We start from the raw sequence: 25814 nt of genomic DNA, 5'->3' as shown, positions 1-25814 counted from the left end.
CAAACAATATGATTTGTTTTTTACATAAATACAAATGGTATTTAAATGCAATGTAATTTCTATTAACTGTCAGGTATTGCCATTCACTATCACATATGTTGTGTGTGTAAACTGTTAAAATCCAGATGTGCATACCCATTCTAAAAGCTGCAAAGGGAAAAGAGAACCCACTATCGTCCTCTCTTGCTCCGTGTTACTTGTTGTTCCCGTGTCTCGCCGCTAGATGTCCTCACAACACCGACCGCAGCCTCGCGCTCTCACCTGCGCGCGCCCAGCCTCCTCCAGGTGGGAGCCGCACGTCGACGGCAACTTTTCCTCACTTCCCCCTCTGCGGTCCTCTGGAGCGTCCACGCAGACAAACAGGCACTGACAGTAGTGGGAGAAGTTAGTCTCGCCGACATTCAAACAAAACGGACCTGTACCCGCGAGTACAAGCAATTCCAGAACTCCAGTCGCTTCCTGAAGTGCTTTTTTTTTGTTGTTGCGGAAATGGTTCACCTGAAGTTTTCCTTCGGACGGTGAAAGTCTTGCGTTGGAGAGGAAAGACGCAGCAGGGAGACGCTTCAAATGGAGAGAGGCTGAATCAATCCTTCTGGCTCATAAAAGTTCGTTAAGGTAAGAAAAACAGTTCGTTTTTGTTTTGTCGTTGTGAGCAACAGAAAAGTGCACTCTTTTGTGCGCTTTTATGTATTTTAATCCCTCCACATAAAGCCTCGTAGGCTGAGTTTTGGCGTGGCAGATAGTGAAAAATACAGTTTAGCGTTCTTTCATAAAGTTCAAATGACAGTACTAACGTGGCACCAAGATCGACTCAATCGACTTTAAAGGATGTCTAAGCACATTTAAGTGAAGCTGTTGCCTGTTGTCTGATTAGTTTAATGCATTTGCTGCAATATGAAGAAAATAGATCAGTCTTTAAAATAAAGAAAATAGTCACAATATGTAAAAAAGAACCACTGAATTTGATAAGATAAAGTGAGGTGCAAATGGATGGCAAGAGATCCAGGTTGAGTATAGGCATGCATGTAAAACTAGGTGTGGGAGATTTGCTTTGCTTGGCCTTGAGGGATCCTAAGCGGGAGGTAATTTAACACCAGTAAGTGCGTCTCTTAGCTTATGACAATGAAGACTATTGTGTTGTTTTTTTTCCCCAGTCACTGACCCAGCAGCAAATGACTGCAGCATGGTGCTCTGACACTTGGTTTAATTTATGCCAAATCAATGAGAGTCTCTGTTGGTTAACCGAGCGGAGATAACAGGACCACCTCTCTTAGGGGGTCTCCACCTCTCTGTTTGCCTGCTGCCTCTCCTGCACTTTGGACTGGAAGCTCCAAATCCAAACTTTTCTGAAAACTCTGCAGCACTTCCAGCGATCAAGGGTTGATGGACGCTGTCTCTCTCCCCCTCCTCCCCTCCCTCCCCTCCCCAGCTCCATGGCTTCAAGTTCACCTCCTGTACCCTCTGGTAGGCGAGGCTGAGACATTTGTTTAGTAAGGGCGTGTCGCGTACCGGTGCTCCTTCTTCGCCAGCCTGCCAAGCCAGGGCTTGTACCCATGGAGATTACAGGTGTGTTATGAAAGCATTAGAGGTACAGCAGAGACCAGTAGATACCTGAGATTCAGAGGAAGATCAAGGCAGAGACAGAGTGATAACACAGGAGGCAGTGAGAGATGAGGGATGGACACGAGGAAGTCACTGGAGAGACAGAATGAACGTGCGTTCTGTAGTCGGGAGACGGTGCAGCCAGGTAGGGTTCCACTTCTCTGTCGTTTACCGTGTTCACCCGTCAGTGGTGAAGTGGCAGCTCAGTGGAGGAAAGGGGAAAGCCGTCGGTCAAGAGAGGGCGACAGGAGGAACAATTGGTGTCGTAACGAACAAAGACACATGATTATGTGTGTGTCATGCAGGCCTGCAGTGAGAGGAAACTCTCCTGATGAGTGGGACACTGAGTGCTGGCTGATGAGTGTCCTCATGAGTAACTCATCAATGAGTCCTGCTCAGCTGTTAGGGTCAAGAGGGCCCTGTCCGTTTCTGGTTTGTCTTCTGCTCTTACATCCTAGACTCTTTATTTTCGCATAAGTTCTGGTCTAAACCGAGGACTTTTTAATTTTGTATTCCCTCACTACACTCAGGCGACTGTCAGACGGATTGAAAGGATTTCAAAGCAGCTGCAGAGTTTTTGTTTTGACCTGTGTAGAGCAGACTCACTGAAGATGCCAGGATGTATTTTTAAGCCCTAGTGTCCGGCTGTGTTTGCCTTTCGCTGTGAGCTGGTCACCACTGCTGCACAACACTTTCTTCTTCACCCCTCACTGACCTGTCAGTTCAGGGGTCTTAAGCTCCACAGAAGGCTGCAGTCCAGACTTAGACCCCTGGCAACCCCTGGACGCAAAGCAAACAACACACTCTACAGAGTCTCTGCTGACTGTCGCCTCTTAAACTGCGACAGAAAAGTAAAATGAGCATTATTGTTCTGTCCCGTTTTTGGAAAGAAAACGGAGAAGGAAACGGAAACAGTGGAAAATGGGACTCAAAGAGGGACTCAAACAGTCAGAGAGGTGCACTTCTTATGCATTGACAAAGTATATCAGCAGCTCATTAGCGCTGAAGCAATCAGTCGATTAATTGATTAGTTCACAGATCATTAATCAGCAGTTGTTTTCATAATTAATTAACCATTTAAATAATTTTGACTGACAGCCCCCTTGAACTATGGGGGATCATAATGGGCCTTTTTTCAAATTTTTTGACATTGACAAACTGATTAATCAAGAAAATTTGTTAATGCAAATGATCATTAGTTGCAGCCCTAAATAGAAACATTGTAGGTACTGAGGTTTGTAATACACTTAACACATTTAATGCACTAATTTTCAGAATATATTTTCAGATATGTCTCAAGACAGACGGCAAATAACCAAAAACACGTAACAGGAAATTGCAATTCTCACAAAGTATTGTTAAAATATATAATCTTTGTGTGTAAATATATGTTTTTCTATATTACATCATGTATATGCATTTATTTATTTTTCATACTGTGATGCATATTTTTCCACTTGGTCTGTAAAAGGAACATCTGTCCTGTTTCAATTGAGTTAGATTATTTGTGACTCCCCTCTAAAAAGCATACACAGTGAACAATTACCTTGGGCAGTGCACACAACCCCCTGTTATAATCTTATCTCAAAATGACTCTCATGCGCCATCCATTATCCTTTTTCTTTCATGGCTCGGTCTCCGAGGCCACAGTACTGTATGAGGGATGTGTGGCAGGGAGGGAGGGAGGGTGGGGGTGAAAGGGAGAACAAGGGGGGGGGGGGGTTGAAAGCAGAATTGGAGTGAAGAGTTTCTGAGTCGGTAATTATCAATCTCTCAGGAATGCAGCCTCTGCTCTTACCAGACAAGCTGCTGCATGGCTACAACGGCCTTGCATTGCGCCAACTTGAATTACCCCGTCCACAGATCTCTGAGACACACACACACACACACACACACACACACACACACACACACACACAGACACACACACAGGGATGCACAGACGCAGCGTCTATAAGCTCAGTGACTTCAGTTACATAGCATTTTGGTTTGTTTGTGTCATTATTGTCTTACGTCGTTGTTGTGTTTATTTTTAACACTGGCATTACCTACATGGTCTTTTTCTGAAACTGTATCCTTTCTGCAGCAAACAAAGGGACCACATAATGTCAGTAAGGCCTTGTGTCTCTGTCCCCAGTCCACTGTGTGTCTACGCTGATATGTTGGTACGGAACCAGGAAACTTGTGGCCAGCCCCGAAACCCAACTCTTGAAACAAAGTTTTCATGAGCTACTTGGTCTCAATAGTTATGTTTCTTGTAACCCTCTCTGTCAACACAAAACTACTTCTCTTAAGATGGGAAATCTTTCATTGATGCCTGATGACTCCCACAAAGCTCTCCTCAGTCATTTCAAAAGCCCCTCAAGCCGTGGGGTTGAGCATTTCCACTTTGTGGCCTCATCATCCATCTCAGTGCATTTCTTCTACATTGAGTGTGGAGAGCTGTAGCCCAGACAGGGTTGCTTAAGTTTGCTCTCGAGTAGCAGACATGCTCCTCTTTGTTTGATAATGCCTTGAGATGACAGCCAACGCCCTGATTGATGCCTGCAGGTGCCGAACAGCAACACTAGTTTTTACAGTGCTGAACACTCGCCATTTAGTTCGAGAGTCACTCTTAAGTGTGGTTTTTTAAAAAACGGTTGTTGCCCACACTGTCTACTAGTCACTGGAAAGGCTTTTCCAAAGATCTCTGTTCACTGCAACAGAACAAAAACCTTGTTTTTTTTTCACCGCAAAAAGGAGAACATTAACCTTGTTCATCTGGTATTTCCGTCTAACCACATTCAGTCTGACATTAGCCTTGTTTGTTGGCGGCTAAATCATGCCATGTGAATCCTGGCAGCTCTTGTAGATGTGAATGGCCTCCCGGTCAAACTGAGCCAGTCCTAATTCAAACAAAGGTGGCTGCCTGTATCGCTGCCGCTCCCTCTTGGCTTTGCCTTATCCCTGTGAGGCATTGGAGCGCACTCCGTCAGCTTCCCTGTGTGACTCACCGCATTCAAAGTTACATTTCCTGGAGACCCCTCCTCCCCCTCTCCTCCCTCCTCCCTCATCCCCCGCCACTGCCTGCGAAATTTACATTGTTCATATTTGCCACTCTCATAGTTGCTGTACCCTCAAGTTGGAGTTGTTTTTAAGGCGGTCCAACTCTGAATTTAGATTAAATAGTATTTTAAGTTTTGTTTTTTTTACTTTATCATTCAATTCTTTACCACATTGGTGCGTTTTGTCACACAAAACAGTCTTGTGAAGTAAATCCCTAAAAGAAATACTGCAAAAATATTTGCAATTCCTCTTTAACATGGATCTGTTGAGGATGTTTACAAGCAGGTTTTATGGTAGCGATATGGCCAAAATCGTCTTTCACGATATAGGTCATTTCATATCTAGATAACAATATATATCATGATACAGCATGTTTGCTGTATCATGATATAAATAGTCTTCATGAAAAAAACACATTGTTTTTATATACTCCTGTGTGAATTAAATACCTGGCGAATGAAAATTACTGAATATTTTCTCATTTATTTAGGAACTTTAGTGCAAAATGTCAGTTAGTTAGTGTGTGCTTGTTATCATCAATTTAGACAACGTAATTGTGTATCGCGATATCTTGATAGTCATCAAAGACAATGACTGGTAGTCCGTGTCGATGTGTCCTTGGGCAAGACGACCCCAAATCTCCCGTAGGCTGTGCCCTGATAGACAGGTGGCACCTTGCATGGTAGACCCTGCCATCAGTGGGTGAATGATGACATGTAGTGATAAAGCTATACAAGTACAAGTCCTTTTTACCATTTTCCTCATTCTTTTTACGCACCAGTTTGTCAAATAAAGTTACAGTAGAGCCCATTGTGAGATTGAGATCTTTGCTATATTCATGGCTCTGAGTTTGGGTTTGCATAGTAAACTCTGCTACTCTGTTTTGCTTTAGGCAAGGCAGGTGGAAGTGCTTTGCTTTTCTGGAAGTCTATTGACAGTAACACTGGAGAGGAGAGCCCCTTCTGCTCTGGAATGTATCTCCTCAAGCTCCACTCCAGGACATATAGCTGTCAAAAATACACAGTCGAAAAGTGTCATTTCCAGATGTGCTCACAGAGTCTCGCCGTCCGTTTCATGACCGTGTGTAAACTATTATCCGTTTGCTTCATCCTGATGTGTATGCGCACTGCTGTCAATGTCAGATAATCCGTCAGTGCTGCGGCTATTGACACACTGCGTTGAGGTTTGCTGCGTTTGAGCGGTATCTCCTGTTCACTGTGAAAACCTGGCGTCTTTTGTAAAGGATAAGTAAACAGCGTGTTGGAACACATGCCTGCTCCAGCAGTACTGGGGCTGGGCTGGGAAACCACAGCGGGTTTTGTGTGTGTGTGTGTGTGTGTGTGAGAGAGCGAGAGAGAGAGAGTGTGTGTGTGTGTGTGTGAGAGAGCGAGAGAGAGAGAGAGAGAGAGAGAGAGAGAGAGAGAGAGATCAACTTTTTTTGTTTGTAAATTAGCTTAGGCATTATGAGTTGATCATGCAATGCTGGTGGAGTTTTTTGTTGTTTTTTTTCCAGCTAGGTTTGTGCTTCAAATCCTCAAAAACAAATTAGATTTTAAAGCCTTCTTTTGTGCCTGTAGTTTGTGTATCAGCTTTTATGAATTGAGAGGTGTGGTCAAGGTTTAAGTCACTGCTGGGACTATGAAGCAACTCTATGATTACGATGTCGGCCATGCTGCTTTAACTTTGAGGAGAGATTGTGAGCTTAACACAGAGGGTTGTGAGGGTTGTGTTACCTTTTACCTATAAATCCAAGAGATGCGACATTTTCTGAAAAAAAAAAAAAAAAAAAAGGCAAATAGACGTCATGAAACAAACAGTGAGAATTTTAAAGGGCACTCCACCGTGTGCGTCACCTCATTACATTTGTTTGGAAAACTTGAAAATTGTAGGTTGTTATGCGTAACCACAGCAATGGTGGCATGAGTCAACTCCTTGTGACCGGACTGCACAGACAGCGGTCTGCTGGGTGGTCCTCCGCCGTGTCCCGCAGCTCTTACCATTACTCTTGTCCCTCTGTGATGGAAATAATACGAGGAGTTGTTGCACTCAGAGCGGCCCTCGGGCTATAAATGAACGAACCAGCCTCCTCTCCTCCCGAGAGAGAGAGAGAGAGAGACGCCTGATTATTGGCAACTGTAGCCAATACAGATGCACAGATCTTAGTCATGCCCAAAATGACTGTAATTTGGAGCAGGAGAAACACGGGGCTTAGTGCGGGGAGAGGCCTGGTACTTTACTCTGGAAAAGACGGATGCCCTGTCTTGTTATTGGCCTTTCACTAAAACTCACTCCTCACATCTCTTCCATGGACACTGTGCCACAAGAGATGTGAGGCAGTGTATAACAAGTTCTGCTGGGCTACATTAATTACTTCAAAAAACGCCCACATATGTATAAAGTTTAGAGAAGCATTCAAGTACTTCAAGTACTCCTCTTAAGTCTCTCATATGGGGCTGCGTACGTCTCTTTCTGGACAGGACGGAACCAGATTTAACATTTTGAGTCTGGAATATCTCAACAACTATTGGATGGATTATCATGAAATGTTGTACCGACATGCATGGTGCCCAGAGGATGAATCCTTATCTCTTCCTCTAGCGCCATCATCTGGTCAGAATTTTAGTTTGTGCAATACTTTTTATTGGTTTTGATGAGCAAATACATGTAAAACTAACCGTGTTCTCGTCAGCTTTTTGTGCATCGCTAGTTAGCAAATGTTAGCATGCTAAATTAAGACGGCGAACATGCTAAATATTATACCTACCCGTCAGGATTGTTATTGCGGACATGTTAGCATGTTAGCACTTGTGCGGCTGTAGACTTGTTTCTACTTTTAGTAGCCTAAAGACCAACGCCTGCCTTGAAGACTTCACACAGTTACCAGTTTATTAGGTACACCCAGCTAAAACTAATGCACTCCAATACAGGAGTCAAGAGACTCCTGACTTTAGAGAGTCAAGATTTGACTGATATGAAAACTATTTATGATCAATGAAGAGTCTTTAAGGCATCTGGTTTTAAAAAGTGCAAATTTGCTTGAAAACCTTCCATACGATACATCCAAACCAGAGTCCTCTAACTTCTCAACACAACTGTCTGCACTACACAGAGCTTTGATGATGAGAAGTCCCATTTGTAATCCTCCGAGAACATGACAGGTTTCTGTGGTTTAGCTTCATGTCTCGTCGGGGGCAGGAAGGCATTCGTACGAACCGTGAAAAGATCTTTGGTCCTATTACTCACACATTGCTTGTGCTGAAATCTGCCTACAGTGTTTTTCATGCGCGACCGTGAAGCAACGCAGCAGCCAAAAACTTTTCGTGAACTCTCATAGAAACAAATCATCCAGGGGATTCATAATTCTCTCACTCTGACTCCACTCCCACCTTCCTCCAGTCTTTGTGTGCCGCTGCAACTCCTGTCATCTTAAAGAGCTTGCTCCGACTTTTTCAGCCTGTTATTTGGAGATAAGTATCTAATAAAGTGCGCAGCTGGAAGGAGCCCAGTGTAAGCTACAGATTCCCCAGGAGCGAGGCTGGGAAACCTGCCTCCGACTAGAGGAGTTCAGCAAGGTGAAGGGGTGTTGATGCCAATGAAACATCACAAGCAACGCAAAACAGAAACTACACTGATATATGAATGGACGCTGTTCGTTAGAAGTGCCTCAATGCACACTTTTGTGTTAAATTGTCTTTATTTAATTTGACATTTTCCACCGTGATGTATTGCTTTCAATCTCTTTCCATCAAACACCTCGATGTATAAGATAGTAAACACAGACAGACTGTTTATTTTTTCCATTGTCTAGCTCTTCCTAGTGTGCTGTTGTGCCTGAGTGCAGGAGTCTTACGGGTGCGGCTTTGTGAATTATGACTCCATGTTATGGAATGAGGGGAGCGGTGCCAGTGCTTTCTTTGCAGAACTGTGAAGTTTGAGCGTGTGGGTCGAACGAGCAGTGCCCACGGAGAGACACACACACACACACACACACACACAGACACACAGACATATATACATACCAACTGGGGTTGTCTAAAGAACACAACTTTGCAACTAAGAACACTTAATTGATGCTGTCTTTATGTGTAGTACAACTGGATTTATATACTTTACTGGCAAGCATTTTCCAAAGCATACTTTGTTTCAGATTGATTTAAAAAAAAAAAAAAAAAACGTAAGAAACGCCTATCTTTAAGATATCAATCATCTTAGCAAGACTTGAAACCTGTTTGGCGAGGTGTAATCCATCATTGTTAACCTTGGTGCTTCTGCGGTGCATTCAACGAAGCACCGATATCCACTACATTTACTACGGAAGAGCATGTGAATAATGAGCTATGTTGATGGGAAATCAAACCTGGACAGTAATCGGATACGAGTAATTGAATTTGGTAGCTTCCTGAGTTAAAAGAAACGTTTCTTGGCAGCAGCCGACTCTCAAATATCGGATATTGTGATTTTCTTGAACACAGCGGCAAGGTTTATTTTCAAACCAGCCCCGGCTTGCAACTGCACAAAATGTCAAAATTCACTTTAATGGATTAACTAACGCATTGAAACCAGTAGACACCAGGAACGTTAGAAACCAATGTGGTCGTTTGATTAATATCGCAACCTGAGTGCCAGCGCATGTAATGTGTTGATGATGATGATGATGATGACTATAAATTTCATTTCCTTCTCCCCTTCTCTTCTTTCAGGGCGTAGCTCCACTGTGAGTTGGTATGTCAAACCGTGACTCGCTGGGGTTCGGGGAGCTGCTTCCCCAGGATGTGGTTGATATTTTTGCCCAGGAGAAGCACAGCAAGAGGGGCCGGAAGAAGCGCAGTCGCTCCCTGGGCCAAGCTCTGGGCTGGCTGAAGGGCAAGAAGAAGAAGGATCTTGATGCGAAGGGGAAACGCCTGGGTCTAGGTCCTGCACTTGACTTGGCTTTGGATGGACACCCTGCTGGGCATCAGGGGGGACACAAGGGAGGCCTGAAGTCAGCGAGACAGACTCATTCACAAGGTAACAGTCATGGTAAGAGTCTAGAGGACGCTCAGTGACTATTGTATCCCCTTTAATAGTTTACAAGTATGTTTTATATATATTTTACAATTAAGAAAACATTTCCTTGGGTGGGGCACTTCACCATTTAAATACATTTCTTTTGAAAGCAGTTTTTTCTAAGATGAGTTGGAATAAGGTCCTGGGAACCAGTTCAATATGCTGCTCCTTGGCTCCCAGGCATGTGTGTTTGTTCACAGGCGGGATGTTTGAACTAACTCGCTTCCTACTCGCCTTCTGACCTTCGGCTCTCTTTGCTTGCCGTGAAAAGAAATCTCTGTCTGTCGTGTTGCGTGATACCAGCACTTAACTTACCTGGTCTTCAGGTTACGTGGCTGCCATCCCAACGGGACACGCGGGGAAGTGGACGACCTTTTGTGCAGCCACACACACACACACACACACACACACACACACACACACACACACACACACACACACACAGTCAACAACTGAAGTAAAACTCAACTCTCACACACGGTGAAGTTATCGTTCACACGCTCCCAAGAAAATTGCAGCAACACACGTTTCCAAGAGCTTGTTGAAGCTTGCATATGTGCACTCGTATGTCAGCATGCAGAACTATACCAGTCCTGTTTTCACTGTGTGAACTGTAGGTGCTAACTTTAGTTTTACACACTCGTTAATCACACCTTGATGTTGTCATACCTGAAACGCAAAACAGCAACCAGTAAAACCTTCCTTCTACTGAGTCGGCTCATGCAAAAACTGAAAAGCGCGCGCATTGTTTGGTTCAGTCATGGCTAATTTGCTTTACAGACAGAGGCTGTGTCTTCTCCATGTGGAATCGCCGACCTTGTAGTTCAGCTGGACGGGTATAATGTGCTACTGTTGGTTAGGAACAACAGCAAGCGTGGAGCTTTGTCAGAAAAAGTAAACTGTGAAAAGAAAGATAAGATATGTCTCCTCTTGCCAAGGTTGACTTAGAGGCTACTTCCCACATCAGTGAATCCTTCTCTTTTACTTACTAAAAGAGTAGATTTATGGATTTACAAAAAAGTTGTAACCAACATTTAAACAATGATGGGAGCCACGATGAATATTCTTCATATATTCTATTGCCTTAACGTTGCCTTGCCTGATATGGTTTATGAAATATATCACCACAAAGCCAGAAGCGTTGACTTTTTGAGTGTGATTTATGTTCCCGATTATTGACATATGCTGCTATTTGAACCCCTTAGCAAATCGACGTGTTGTGTTTGTGGCGTGCTTATTGTTGGTGCTGGCAACAACCGCAGCACCTTCCTTCGCCAGACGCTTCCTCTGATTAAACAATGAGCTCAGCAATTCCCAAAATGCATCCAGAGGAGGTTTATTGCAGGAGCAGGACACGGTGCAGTGTAACACACAGAACACAGACATTTGAATACCTCCAGCTGAGCCTGTGATGATGATCACTTTTGATGCCAGAGGGGCCTCCTGCCCACTAAATGCCTGGTATGGCGGGCACAGTGCCAGTTAATTAAAAGCCATGCCAGGGACTGTTACAGTGAGGGAGAAACAAGGGGTTCTGTTTTCCTGACCCCCTCCACTCCCACTGGTCCTCCTCGCATCGAGACACTGGTGCCACAGAGGATCACATGTGTACGTAGGAGACTAGTATGATCTAGTAAGTTCTTTATTTGTGACTTATAGATCGCCATAGACACAAAGTGTTGAAAACAACGTTAACGTCATTTCTTTAAGTAGATTTTACCAAATCAGATTCATCGATAATGAAAATAATTGTTCTTTAGACAATATAACAAACTTTCAACCAACTTTTCAAAATGTTTTATTTGACCCATCAATACAACTAATGTTGAACTTAATCTACAGTTGGCCTCAACACTTTTCTCCCATACCTGAAGTTAATTTTGTTCTGTTTTTAAATTGTGTGTATGCGTTGTTGTTTTTTAAAGCAAATTGTAAGGGATCACTCTCTGAAAATGTTTTGGAGAATATGTTTTAGGAGAAGAGTTGCACCAAGTATCAAAAACTGGTATTAAATGTCCGGTCAGATTCATAATCTTGGTACATATTATTTGATCAGATATTTTCTGATTTTCTACAGATATTTATTACAGTTTGATCTCCCCATGTGTTTTATGACGAGCCGGTAGCTTCCCTGCTCGGTGAGCATCCTAACCCTGTTTGGGATCACCTCACCCTTTGCTCTTTGTGGGAATGTTTCTTTGTAAACACGGCCTATGGAGTTTGACCAGATAGGGAACTGCACAGTAGCAAGTTTTGGAGAGATAAACTCTGGCCTCATGGACCTTTCAGTGCTGTAAACCCATTGTCTTCTCTGATTACCTGAACAGTGTTTCATCCTGAGCCAAAAGACAGAGATTATCTGTTGTCACATGTTCATTTTCTTCCAATTCTCTTAATTCCTTTTTAGAGAACACCCGTCACTGCCTACCTGTCAGACAGTGATTTATGTCCCTGCCTTGCTGTCAGTTTACTCTATCCTGTGCAAAACCTATACGCCGGGCCTCTCTTATGCAACTCGTGTTGCTCTGATCCCGTCTTGACCTCTTAATGGGTTTGAGGAGGAATGGCCTTGGTTTTGGTAAATGGAAATAAGATGAAGGGATGACTGATTAGGTCATACCGTCCTACCAAAGTACACTCAGAAGGTCACCTGTTCACCCGAAACACTCCCTCAGAGATTCCTCACATTCCTCAGCTTTATAAAGATATTTCTTTGAGGCTAGAAATAGGGAGCCCTTTGTGTGCGCTTGGCATACCTGCCAGGTGACAGATCATATGAGCCATGTAGTTTGGCTTTTGTTGAAGATTTTTGTTGTAGATGCTTAATTTAAGACTTTTTATTTTTTAAGCATAAGTGTATTTATCTGTTTCTTTACTGTATTTTTTTGTCAGCCTATCTTGGTGGTGTTGAACCCTGTTAGTTAAAGGAGCCATGTGGCAATAAACCATTGCCACATTAGTTTAGATACAGTTGTATAAACGATTCGCAGCTTTTACGGGTTCATTGCCAGGTTAGTTTTAGTTAGAAATCGGACAGATTGTATACAGGGCAGATTGCATTATAGTATAAATCAGGAGAGATTGTGTTTTTATGGAAAGCATAGCTCAAGTGTTCAGCTTTGGGATGTTAGATAATAGAAGAAGTAAGAGATTGATGGAAAACTTACAACACATTTAGGGAAGTGAAAGAAAACAAGGAGGCAATAGGGCACAAGTTACAGCATTATTATTTAGATCCATTTGGAATATACTGAATTATACACACCACAGTGTGCAGCGAAACACACACACACACACACACACACACACACACACACACACACACACACACACACACACACACACACAAGCTTTTTTATTGTTTTTTGAAGAACGCTGTAAGGCTAACAACAACACCGGCCAAAGCCAACATCAACCTTTTGTTTAATCAATGGAAAACGATATTGCTGTTAAAATGGTAGGCCTACCTTTAATATTGTTTACAATACTGTAGTTGTGTGTGTTCATAGTTATTGTAGTTGTGTTGTGATTATGACACAATTAGAAGGGCAGGAGAACAGGTTTGAGAAAACTGACATGTTGTGGCGTTTAGCTTTCTGCCTCTCATGGCGGAAAGTAATCAACCAGCCTGTCATGGAGGTGTTTTCCTCTGAGAAACATTATTCAGCCTTCATGGGAAAAGCGCTTGTCGATTCTCTCATGTGCCGTCCTTTAGGGGGTACTTTTGGTCACTCTGTATATAAAATATCAGACGGTTAAGCCAACCCAACACAAGCACACACTCTGCTCGGGTGTTATGTGAGAATTAGGCCAATGCTGACGTTTCTGTAGATGAGGACTTGGCTACCTGTATAGTAAACAGCTGCACACATGCTTGTTGATAATCACAGGGTTTCATGGGTATTTACTAGGATTAAATTTCAATAGGTGAAGAGTCACCACACCTGAAAGGCAGAGGAGATCATATTTAGGTCACGCGAATGCTAAGAGAAGTTTACTATGTGCCAGTTTGCCCGCTGGTCCCAACCGAATAATGCTCTCTAGTTTCATTTCATCAAGTTCCTTTTATTCTTCGCACTCCCCTAATGTTTGGTCTCAGTGTTACCGAACTAAGCCAAACAGCAACAGTTATTATTTCTGAAATCATACATTGTTTCATTGTCGAGATGTGCAGACACGTTACTGTGGCATTGCACAAACTGCACACGCTGTTGTCCCGAAAGGAACATGTTTGCCAACACACTGTGGCTTGGAACATTTTTCGGAGTCACCAGTCATGACTTTTGAAGTGAAATGGCTGTTTTTATTAATCAATGGGGCTTACTGTAAAGGCTTGATGATAACTTTATTGGTTTTACCTCACTAGACTTTAGTAAAGGTGCACACAGTGTTGTTATTCATGTTTTCCTCTCAGAGAACACGCTGTTCTTTCGCGATGCATTCAAGGACTGGAGCTGTGATAAGCCTGCTTGTATGTAATACAGGGACTTGCCCAGTTCACAGCAGCACAACCTGGTGTTTTAACAGGCCTACCAAGAGGTGTTCCACCATTTCATTTATTCTGAAGATGGTGGCGCTAGAGCAAAAGTCAGGGGATGACTAAAGTCATTAGGAATCATTTAAAGTACCTTAAATACACCCTGTCCATTATTTGTGTCTCTACTCACTCTTGTTCTACCAATAAGACTGTGGAGCTGTTTTATTAATAGTAGGAGCCGGTGGCAACGCCTTGCATACATTAAACAGGCACTAGCAGGCCTGGATATTTTACATTCTCCTGCAGTTTTTTTTTTAATGGGATACGATTAGTTGCGTCTCAAGAAGAGACCTCATCTCTTTGAATCACATTGACTTTGAGAACAGGAGTTCGCTCACTCTCGACCTTTTTAAACTGTGAAGTGACACATGAAGGCTGTCGAGAGCTTCAGGATGTAAACTGATGTCATGACATCGATTGTGACGCCAAACTGGCCACCTGCAAAATGTTAAGTGTGCATACGGGTGCACCTTGAGTATGTGTCTGGTGGTTTCTGATACGTGCTGGTTTGCTGGCTTACAGATTGTGTTGTCTTGAGTGTAACCCATGCTCGCCAGATCATACGGGTGTATCCGTTACCTGGATTGTTGTCCTTGTCACGCCACGCGTCGGCCTTCCTTTCTTTCAGCTTAGACGTTTATGTTTAATTCATTGAAAACCAAGAGCGTGCAAATAGTTAATGGAGCGTGCGAGCTCTGACCAGGATGCGTCCAGTCGGCGTATCGAGACTATAGATACTTGCTTTTAGAGGAGTGAGCCTCCAGCCCTTCCCCACTGTCATCGCCATGCCTTCAGTTGGGTTTGTGCTGATTAGAGAGGCTTAAGCACCTGGCAGACTCAGAGCGGGAGAGAATAATGTCTCTGCATGGCTGTCTGCCTGGCGGGGCAAAACAAGAGAGACAAGAGGGGCAAGTTAGGGCAGGGAAGTTAGGTGTGTGTGGGGTATATGCATCGGTTTGATTCCCATGAAGTGGTTCTAGAGTCGCATCACGTCAGTGGTATTTTGTCTGTGTTAATGTGTGTGTGGTGCTCTATCTAAAGCAGGGGTCTCACACTGTAGATTTAACTATTAACACTCTGAAGTAACCCATCTTTTAAGCAATTAGTTGTCCATTTCCTTTGTAACTATAATATCTGCGCTATCTGTCCGGTGGAACCGAAGCCACTGAAGACGGTGAGGTCACATTTTAGCAACCTGGAAGGAGTTTTACATTCTACTTTAGAAATAGTATTTTACAGGTTGACGCCAGTATATTTACACATAATAAAGTCAGATATTTATTTTCTCCTTTTATTTATTTTTTTATTTTAATTTTTAAGGATTCAGTATTTCCTGGCTAGAACTTCAGACCTGGCAGTGGAGAGAGGGCTTATGGAAATACAATTTTACAGAAAATGATAGGACTGTCCTCCAAGAAAGACTGATTTAATAAAGAAATCTTAGTCGACTAAAACCAAAATGACAGAATGGTTGACTTAGAGGGGGCAGCCCTAGAAAATCTAAGTGAACAGTTTACTGAAAAAATGAAATACATTCAAACCTTTTAGAGACTTGGACTTGTCTTGGTAAATCAAACTGCTGTTTATGTTGCACAGTTTAAATGTTTAAATGTGAATTTAGGCATTTAGACTAACAAATGGGCAAAAAAGAAATAGGCAAAAATAAAGTACGCCTAATCTGAAATTAGTCACAGCTAAAATGTACAAAGTAATGCCATGGTTTCATATCATAAACACTCTTGACCGCCATCTGTGTCACTGTTTGTAATTTGTTTACAGTAGTTGATGACGCAACATATCTCCCGAACCCTTCTGTCTCTGTTTTCTGCCAGAGAATCGAACTTGCCAACAGATGTTTGCTCATTTAAAATGTTCTACTTTAAATCCTTATTATTCACATGTCATATAAATCCTCCCCTGAAGCTGATTTTTTTTTTTTTTTTCCATCACTAGAGAAGTGTGGAACTTGAATAAACGGTATCACATCCATTAGATGTAGTCCGTTCATCCAAATCCGAGATGTAAACATCAGTTTAATGTTCATACATAATCACTAGCAGCCCATTAATACTGCCAGCTTCAGTGGCAGATGGTGCCTTTTTTAAATATGTCAGTGATTAATTTGGACACAATTACAATGTGATCGTAGAACCAGGGATAATATGAGTCCCTCATTAACATGCAGCCATGCCCCACCTGTCACTACAAGCCTCTCCAGTCAAGTGTGTGCTGTATCACGACAACCAGATAAGTTTAGTAACAAGACTTTCTTTAACCCACACATGCCTGTCAACTTTCTGTTTACATCCGTGAGTGAAGCCTCCACTTAAGCAGCGGATTCTGTTCAAATGGTGATCTTTTTCTACTTGTTGCTATGTACTAGTAACACATGCGATTCCTTTCTTTTCTTTTTTTTTTTTGGTAAACTGCTTTTGTCTTGAGTCACTTGTGGGATCACAACCATGGGAATGTTTTCCATTTGTTCAGATGGCATACGTTCCATGTCATTTCTGCTCAGCGCACCAGGAAGTGAACAACCCCTTAGCAGAAGATGAGTTTGAGGTGTCCTAAATGGAAAAAGTGAGGAAATTAAAGAAATTTGACTCGAAAACAAGTTTTAAAAAAAAAAAGGTGTTTAATACAACTCAAGATCATCAAATGAATCTCTAGATAGCAGCTCTTGATTAACTGAGTAATTTAAGATCCTCTGTCATCCTCTGAATTCTCCTTGTACAGTAACAAATCTAATGTAATACTGCTGGGAACAATAGAGAACATTATTCACATGTGTGACCATGTGCTGTGGAGCTGCAGGCCTCTTTTTAAACATGTTTTTAATCTGGTCTAAGAAATACATTCTTCTAATTCACTTACTCCCCCTTGTGGCAAAACAATAAAGTTATATTCTCATAATGAATTCTAAGGAAGTAAATACATTTGCTGTGTTTCTTGAGTTTTACAGTGAAAATGGTGTACAATCAGACAAAGCAGTGTGGTGTTATTTATTAACAGGGGCTATAAGCTGTGGCTCAAGTGAGGGGGAGCCACCCGTGACGCCCTCGTACCTCAAATCCCTGACAACAGCTTTCTCTTCCTGTCAATGTTTACATGTATGACCTCAGTTGGAGCTGTGCCCTGACTGACCAATCCGGGGCGAGTGTGCCTGCAGATGGGGAGCAACAGTGGGATGCTGGGTATCTTGTTGAGCAGCGAGTGGGGGAGATACAGTAGAGAGGGATGGCAGGAATTAGGCTGCTGAGGATTAGTGTTTGAGCTCTGATTGCCTATTGGCTGTAGAGACCTTCAACGCTCCGCTTGGACCTGAACTGGCAACAACAACTTCATCAAAAACAAGCGAGACTGTCATCCTGCCGTGATCTTTACAGGATGTTTTTTGAACTGACTGACTGCACATTCGGATCTAATACTTGCTCCTCTTTCTTTAACCCAACGTGGGCATAGTTTTGGTGTACTTTTGGATTACTTTACGAGATACCATGGTCGTGCTTCTGACTAAGAACTCCAGTACTAATTTCTACTGCTTTCCAACTCTCTTCAATAGGAAAGGTGAGTGAAAGCGGCACAATTGTTTGAAATTACAAGACAACAGACCTGATTGCTTTAAGACTCAAACCAATCGCTCTTGCCCTGGTTGTTTAAACTGCTGTTCAAGTATGACCAGGACAGGCTGGATCAACTGGCTCGCCTAGGAAGGCAGTAAAGTAATCCAAGTGTGGACATCACTGTCGCTGTGGATCATAATAAACTGTCTATGTTTACTCACCTGATATACAACATGCTGTGATTTAGTCTTACTTTAGCAACTAATACTCGCTCTAATTTGCAGGATAATAGAATAAGGTATTGGAATTTTGCATATTTCTAGATTTCTCATTTGGAGCACCACTAATGCTGTTACAAAAGAGGCAGTGATAAAAATGAATCGCGATTGGCGAGCACATGGCTAATTCTAGCATGGTCTTACAGCGACAGTGCGGACAGTAGAGTGCAGTCGGTGGCTAAACGTGGAGCAGCTGCCACTATTACATAAAAGTGTCTTAGCAGGTTGTTAGCCCAATTATCCCAGACACTGTCCTGGAAGTGTGAGGCCACTACTTGGATCACAAAGTTCAATCGCAGGCCAGTTGGTCAGCAAATGTGAACCTAGTGCAACATTAGTCTTTGTAATTTATCAAGTTTCTTACTTTAATTTTGATGTTACGTCTTTTTTATATTGCACTTTCAAAGTAAAACCATAACATTAAAACCTGTGACTAAACTTGAAAATATGTCAGCAAGTCATTAGAAGAGGTTGTTCAGGTTTTTAGATATTTTGGATGGCACCCATGGTTCATGGCATGTGGTATTTCAGGCATTTCATAATTGGTTTGAACTGATGTAATTTGGATGCAACTAGATGTGTCAGCAATTTAGCGAGTGTCCGTCCTTCTCACTGGCAATTACTTTAGATACTAGAAGAAGAAAATGAATAATACAGAGCATATATATATTTGACGGTAGTTTTTTGATGTGATAATCCCTTCTTAAAAGTTACAGTCAGAGTCACTGGAGTTTAATCCCGCATGAGTGGAAGGAACTGGTTCAGCCGTTTTAATTCGCACACTCTCGTAATTAACCCTCAAACATATTTACTGTACTTGTGCTTAAATGTCCCTGGCAGACACCTGAATGCTCTCATCCTGTCCATATGGCCCCTCATCTACTGTTACAGAAACAAAGAGCTTTGAGTTGATCCAGACTTATCCCCTCTCCCCTCTTTCTACTTCAAGCTGTCCCAAAGCGAGACGACGATGACAAGACCCCGGCACCCCCGTTGCTCCAGGAGAACGTGTTCATTGAGGCCAGCAGGCCCCAGTATCTGGAGAACCTTCACTCTGAGGCCCTGGAGGGATTGAAAATGATGCAGCAGGAAGGTACAAAGGACTCTAGTGATACAGTCTTACACCTGTGCACTAAATTAGAGGTGTGCCATGCCAACATGTTGACAACTGTCTGCATATTGCTCAAGAGGGTGTGCACCGGAGGATATAAACACTGCTAAGAATGTTAATCACCATTTTAAATATTTTGAATATTTCTCTCCTTGCAGAAACAAACAATGGAATGGAGTTCCAGGACAATGAAAGCGTGATTGTAAGTGACGCAATTGCAGTTTTTCGTCTTGCACTTATAGCAAATGCACAGTTCTTGTACATGTGTTTTTGTTTTGTTTTTAACAACAATATTTCTCTTCTTTTGCCAGTCGACAATGACGGTCCACACAGACGGGGAAGGTGGAGGCTTTACGACAGACAGTACCATTGCTGACACATCTTCTGTCGTCTCTGTACAATCATCTGTGTCCACAAGATCGTCCCGATCTGGACTCACCAGGCAAGGTAACTTCACCACAAGCGCAAAATACTATTTACATCTTGGTCATTATGCAACATATGGTGATGCACATAATATGAGATGTACAGATTGTATTCACTTTTAAATTGAATGTTTTAAGGATCAGTGGATCGTGGGTTTTCTCTGTCTGTCTAGAATCAACATTCAGGCCCTTGAACTCTGGCAAAAAGTCAGAAAAGACCAAAACAAGGAGAAGACACAGAAAGACTGTTGCGGGAATCCCACAGCATGTTCAGAGAGAACTGGGTAAGCTGCTCATTTTAAACATATTACTTACTGAAGACATCTGTCTATGAACTACTTAAATTGTTTGAGCTCCATTCAGAAATATCATAGTATTTAATAAGGTTATGTTGATGTCTTTGCATTTCCATTTCCTCAATTATTGATATGAACTTCTCCTGCCTTCTCTCAGGCCTGGACAGAGCGGGTTGGTCACTGACTCAGAGGTTAGATGAGGAACAGCACTATAATGGTGAAAATGACAACTCAACCACTGATGGGCCACAGCAGGGAACAAGTGCCAGCCTTCAGAACATGAACAGCAACCTTCCCCTCAACAAAGACCAACTCAAGCAGCTTGGTGACCATGCTGGTCATAGGGATGACCTTGCCCTGCTGCACCGCCTTGGTCCGGACTTCTCAGGTGGGCAGAGGCCTCAGTCCCTGGCCGTTCCCTGGATGACCACTGCCAACAGCCTCCAGCAGGAGCCGCCAAGCCCCGTCATGTCCATGTCACCCCAGGCCGCCTACATGTCCAAAATCATTCCCAACGCTGTGTTGCCACCCTCCATCGAGGTGCTGGAAATAAGCCGTGGACGGAGTCGCAACAGCGTCCGCACCGTCAGCAAGAGCAGCCTGCTGCTGTCCAGCCCGTCCCCCTCCCGTGCTTCCTCAAGAGCATCTTCCTCCAGAACCACTTCCTCAAGATCCTCCAACGTCACCTCCGCCTCCCGCTACAACCCTAGGAATATGTCCGACAGTTCTTGTTGGAGCAACTCCGAGTCCTCAGAGACCTTGGTATCTGACTCCTCTACCATCTCCAGGAGCACCACCCCAAGACAGAGAAGGTCACAGGAGGGAGATGCCACTGCTAAAGAGGACACAATCAGTGTTCACTCTTCCATCAGCAAGGTTTCAAAACGCACGTCCAATGGCAAGCTCATTATTAAAGGGGAGGGGGTTAAAAACGAGGGGCCGTTTGTGCGTAGCCTCTCTGTCATGAAATCCAAGAGAGCTCCTCCTCCTCCAAGCCGCTCCTATTCCCTTCACAATAAGATGAAGCGACGGTCACGTGATCTGACAGAGATAAGGGTCAACGCAGGAGAATCTTCTCTCCCTAACCTCTCAGCCTCTGGTGAGGAAAATGAAAACAACAAATCTGGATATTCTCCTGTGCCCTCCAGAACCATAGATAGCCCTGGATACACTGCTGACACCAGTTCTCTGGACGACTCTACAGGTTCTGCATCATTCAGTCCCATCAGAGCCCAGCTCCAGACACTTAAAGCAGAGGAAACTGCAAAGGAAAAGGTTTCCAAAGATGCTTCACAAGAGAAGCAGAAACTACTTCAGGAGAATAAGCTCAGCAAAATAATATCCCCGTCCAGTGGCTACTCCAGCCAAGATGGTGCCTCGTCACAGGTTTCTAAACAGCCCCACAAGAGAGGCATCTTAGCAACGCTTCAAAGGTTTTTTCCAGGCTCCACTTCTGCTGCTTCAACCACATCCCCTCCCCTGCAGGATCTCAAACCTGACACCGTCGATACGGTCAACGTCAGTCCTTCTGTAAGGGCCTTGAGAGAACTCTTCAACATCCCTCCGCCACCTAAAGTCCACGCACCTCCAGCCCCTCCTCCAGAGGTATGGGCCCACAGCAAGCGTTCCTTTGAGCTGCTGCTGGGACCTCCGGCCCCTGATAACCTTTACGCTATCATAAAGAAGAATCCAAAGGACAGGAGACAACAGAGGCAGTCTCCTTCTGCATCTACAGAGAGCTCTGTGAAGAGCTTAGTGATAGAAAGAAAACACAAGACTCCAGCTGTGATGGTGGAGTCCGTTAATAGATCCCTAAATGTGCTGGAGACAAAGAAAGTTCAAGAAAGTGGGATTGTGAGTGCAGAGATTCACAAAGAGAACAGATTGGCTGAACAGAATGTTGATATGAAAGGAAACAGTAAAGTGACAGAGAAAGTCAGAGTAAGTGACATAATAAATGTTATGTTAGTGAGGGCCGTACAGAAACGTGAAGGAAGGCTGGAAGCAGTGACAGAAGAAGAAGAAGCCAAAAAGACATCCACACAAACTTCAGAGGTAAAGACGTTACCTGCCATTTCATTAGCACGCATTCTTCCGTCTTCTGCCACATCGGTTGTTGTGTCCCCCGAGTCGTCCTGGCCCCCACCACCTCCACCACTGGCACAGGCAGGCCTCAATGGGCCTGATGAGATTGATTTCCCTCTTCCGCCTCCCCCAATGTTTAGTGAGGCGGCGTTAGTTATACCTGTTCAGGTGCCACCAGAGAGGTCCATTCCTGGTAGTGACTCCTCTTTCTCTACTACGTCTGTTATATCGGTGGTAAAAACAGAACGTGTTAGGGTGAACACAGAGATTGAACCACAGACGCTCAGTCCATCCCAGGGGACTGCACCACCACCCCTGAGTATCCCACCTCCCCCAGCATATACAGCTCCCCCTCCACCAGTTAAAGCAGTCTCACCTCCTACTACTAAAAAGGTCTCTCCTCCTCCACCACCTAAAGAAGTGACTCCTCCTCCACCACCTAAAGAAGTATCTCCTCCTCCACCACCTCCACTACCTAAAGAGGTGTCTCCTCCACTACCTATAGAGGTGACTCCTCCTCCACCACCAAAAGAGGTGACTCCTCCTCCACCACCTAAAGAGGTGTCTCCTGTGAGGCCCAAAGAGTTCTCTCCTCCCCTGGTTCAAGAGGCGCCCCCTCCCCTTGTTAAAGACGTGTCTGTCACACTGGTTGCGGTGGTATCACCTTCACCAGTTAAAGAGATCTCCCCTCAGCCTCCTACAGAGGTCTCCACTCTGTCCCCTGAAGAGGCTTCTTTTCCATCTACTCAAGAGAATGCCTGTCAATCCTCTGAAGAGGTTAGCAAGCTCACTCCACCACAAAGTATGCCACCTCCACCAATCTTGCTGTCACAACAGGAGATTGAACCTCCACAAGACAGCATCCCATTTGAATCTGAACCCAGCCCAGTTTCATCTTGTAGTATTCTCACTCCCCCTCAGAGTACCCCCCCTCCGCCTCCCGTACCACTTCTCCTCCAACCTCAGGTGGAGCCCCAGAACACTGGTAGTCCAGCAACCCAGGAGCCCCCCCCTTCGCAACCATCGGAAGTCTCTATCCCACAAGCCCTCGAAAACTCTCCTTGTCCAGAAAAGGCTCAAGAACCTGCTCCTTCTGCACCTGGAAACATTCCTTTACCTGTGCAGGGTCTTGCCAACATTAAGGACCCGTCTAGTCCTACAAGCACAGAAAAACAAGCCCCAGAACTGACGTCTGACCCTGTTGAAAAGGAGGAACCTGCTCCTATTTTCACCCCTTCACCCAATAGCAGCCCCGAGACTCCTGAAGCTCAGAAGCAACCAGAGGCGGAAGTCACAATGAGGAATCAGCAGCCCAGCAATCCGGTCCCAACCTCATCTGCCAGTGGTGAGGCTCCTCAGAAGCCCATCAGGAGGTCTCTGATCATCATTTCTCCCACATCTCCACCACCCGCATCTCCACTACCGGCATCTCCACCACCCACCTCACCACCACCCGCATCTCCACTACCCGTATCTCCACTACCCGCATCTCCACCACCCGCATCTCCACCACCCACCTCACCACCTGCCGTTGTTACTGCACAACCAGCTCTGCCAAAGTCCCAGTCTGTTTTGGTTGTACCTGCATCTTCATCAACTACAGTCGTCTCCCCTACGAAAAAGTCTCCTCCTGCCATGACCTTCTCCCCTTCCATGAACCTACAGGAGGCCATCCGCCTGAGGACTGCAGCCAGATCAAAAGCCGGCCCTCCAGCTCGCCTCAGCTTGAACGCTCCAATATCACCAGTAGACCTCCGTAAGTCCCCCTCCTGCACGGCAAGCTTTATCTTCTCCAAGAGCAACAAGAAGGTGGTGATCGAGACCAAGCCAGCACCGGAAACCTTGGCAACCGTAGAGAAGAAGCTGGAGGTTTCCTCTGTAACAAAGGGAGTCAAGGTGCCACCACCTGTTGCAAAGAAACCCAAAACAAAGGGTAAAGGGGATGAGACCAGTGAAGGGACGGAGCAAACTGCAGGACAGGAAGCACTGCAAGAGAGCATCATGGGTAAGAGAGATTATTCACTATAAATAAAACACATCAATGTTAGACTGGAAATGATGAACAAGACTAATAGGTCTATACAGCCACGCTAGCGGCTCTGTGAGGCTGTACTTCGGCACATCAGTCCTTTGAGCTACATACTAACGTCGGCGTGCTAAAATGCTTTAAAATGACAGTGCAGCATGTTGGAATTTAGGCTGTCATTTCATTTTGACCATAATTGTGAGCAGCCAAGTCAGAAAAACAATTAACGTCAGCTCCCAAGTTATAATTTCAAGTCAGATCAGATCTAAATAAATTACAATATTAATACAAATAGAACAAATTCAGGTCAGGTCTAGTTTCACTGATCAACAAAAACGTAACACTGTAAAAGTAGCTTGTTTAGGCTATTTCAATGTGGTGACTACAGGGTTAGCAGTGGTGTTGAAGAACGTGGAATAATGTAGGAACACTCTAGTGGGGATTAATGGGAGGTTTTCCTGTTCTTTCCATATTCCCCGACATTGCATGAATGTAGCTTTAACAAGTTCAGTGTTCACCTCGTTAGTTTAGCTTGTTAGCATGCTCACATTTCCTAACCAGCATGAAGTACGTCAAAAACCAAAGTATTGGACAAGTTAAAAAGAGATTACAATTAATTCTAAAGGGGACATGAATGCAAAATATATTGGCAAACCATCCAATAGCTGCTGAGATATTTCAGTGTGGACCAACAAACATACACTGCCATCCTCAGAGCGCTAGCGTGGCTAAAAATCCAAATCAGTTTTTAATTAAGACAGCAACTCTTCTAGACTCCATTAAACTAACTCTGGCTTAATCCTCCAACATCAGATGCTGCAGAGAAAACAAATGGGACAGCAGGCACTGTTGAATTAGGAGGGACGCCATCGACATGATTGTAAAGACTGAAGGAGACCTGGGGAAGGACTTACTAACACTGAATTTGCTGCAAGTTGGCCATTGTGAGAGAGACAAGAAACTGGATTAGGATAGATGAGATGCTTATTTCAAAGATTGCATTTGGAAAATCCTTTGACTTTACGTTAATGGTGTGGGTCTTAATTTTCTCAAGTACTCATTTAGCATTTTACTAAAGAGTGATTACAGCATATTTTCTTTTGCCAGAGGGTCCTCTGAGCTTTTGCGTTGCAAGAGATGGGAATACATCACCCTCTAGTGTCAGATATTGATTGTATCACTTATGTCCTGCTGAATCAGAGCTTTAGTCAGTACTTGTAACAATGGGACTTTTGGGCGCTCATCTGTAAATATAGCACGATTTTGTACATTTAACATATCCAGGAATGATGGATCTTTGCTGCAGAGTTCTGTATTTTCTCCAAAAGAGTTTCCACACCAATTATTTGTTAAAAAAATATTAATTATCTTAAGTTATTTTTTCTGTTTTCCTGTTCAGAGGGTCTCTATAGACAGAATGTCTGCTTTGCAGTGTTGTGTTACACCCAAATATCATTTAAATCAAGTTGTATGGCTCTTAATTGTGTCCAAATTGATGTTCTCAAGAATCCCACGTCATTTGTTATGATTCTAAGCTCTCTTTGTGCATGATCATTAATGTCACAGAAACAATGAGCAGACATGTAAAGCAATACTAGAGTCGTTATTTCTTTTTTTTTTGCTGCTTTTAGTTAAGGCACTGCCTTTCCTCAGTTATTGCTCAAACAGTGGGATATTTCTGTGTAAAACTATAATATATAGTTCAAACTGGTTTCAGACACTGTAATGTAATAAATCATTTATAATGGAAAGAATAAAGATTTATTGACCGATCAAATTGTCACATTGACTGAGAAGCCT

At 43.7% G+C, this 25814-nt stretch overlaps 1 protein-coding gene across 5 annotated transcripts; it reads left to right on the top strand.

Annotated features, from left to right (window-relative positions):
* Positions 1–344: 344 nt before the first annotated feature.
* On the top strand, positions 345–25791 carry si:dkey-157l19.2 (NHS-like protein 3). Of its 5 annotated transcripts, none has more exons than XM_068721741.1 (8): positions 345–615; positions 9348–9654; positions 19021–19164; positions 19341–19384; positions 19494–19629; positions 19781–19891; positions 20061–23993; positions 24828–25791. In XM_068721741.1, exons 2-8 carry the CDS (start codon positions 9372–9374, stop codon positions 24890–24892), a joined length of 4716 nt encoding a protein of 1571 aa, XP_068577842.1. In that variant the 5' UTR covers positions 345–615; positions 9348–9371; the 3' UTR covers positions 24893–25791. The 5 variants fall into 5 exon arrangements, with proteins under 5 accessions (XP_068577842.1, XP_068577837.1, XP_068577838.1 ...); XM_068721736.1 differs by having other exon boundaries at positions 9348–9666; XM_068721737.1 differs by lacking the exon at positions 345–615 and adding an exon at positions 1618–1747 and having other exon boundaries at positions 9348–9666.
* Positions 25792–25814: the final 23 nt, after the last annotated feature.

The sequence above is a fragment of the Cebidichthys violaceus genome, unplaced genomic scaffold, assembly GCF_023349555.1.
Source record: "Cebidichthys violaceus isolate CVI_PGR_0920_01 unplaced genomic scaffold, fCebVio1.0.p SCAF_28, whole genome shotgun sequence".
Taxonomy (NCBI): domain Eukaryota; kingdom Metazoa; phylum Chordata; class Actinopteri; order Perciformes; family Stichaeidae; genus Cebidichthys; species Cebidichthys violaceus.
This window is presented reverse-complemented; position numbering and strand designations above follow the sequence as displayed.

Bases quoted from the DNA above. Each gene is read 5' to 3' on its own strand.
- si:dkey-157l19.2 (XM_068721736.1), top strand. From the start codon at position 9,372: ATGTCAAACCGTGACTCGCTGGGGTTCGGGGAGCTGCTTCCCCAGGAT. The intron at 19,385-19,493 runs GTAAGTGACGCA...TTCTTTTGCCAG, and splicing joins AGGACAATGAAAGCGTGATT to TCGACAATGACGGTCCACAC. The intron at 19,892-20,060 runs GTAAGCTGCTCA...GCCTTCTCTCAG, and splicing joins GCATGTTCAGAGAGAACTGG to GCCTGGACAGAGCGGGTTGG.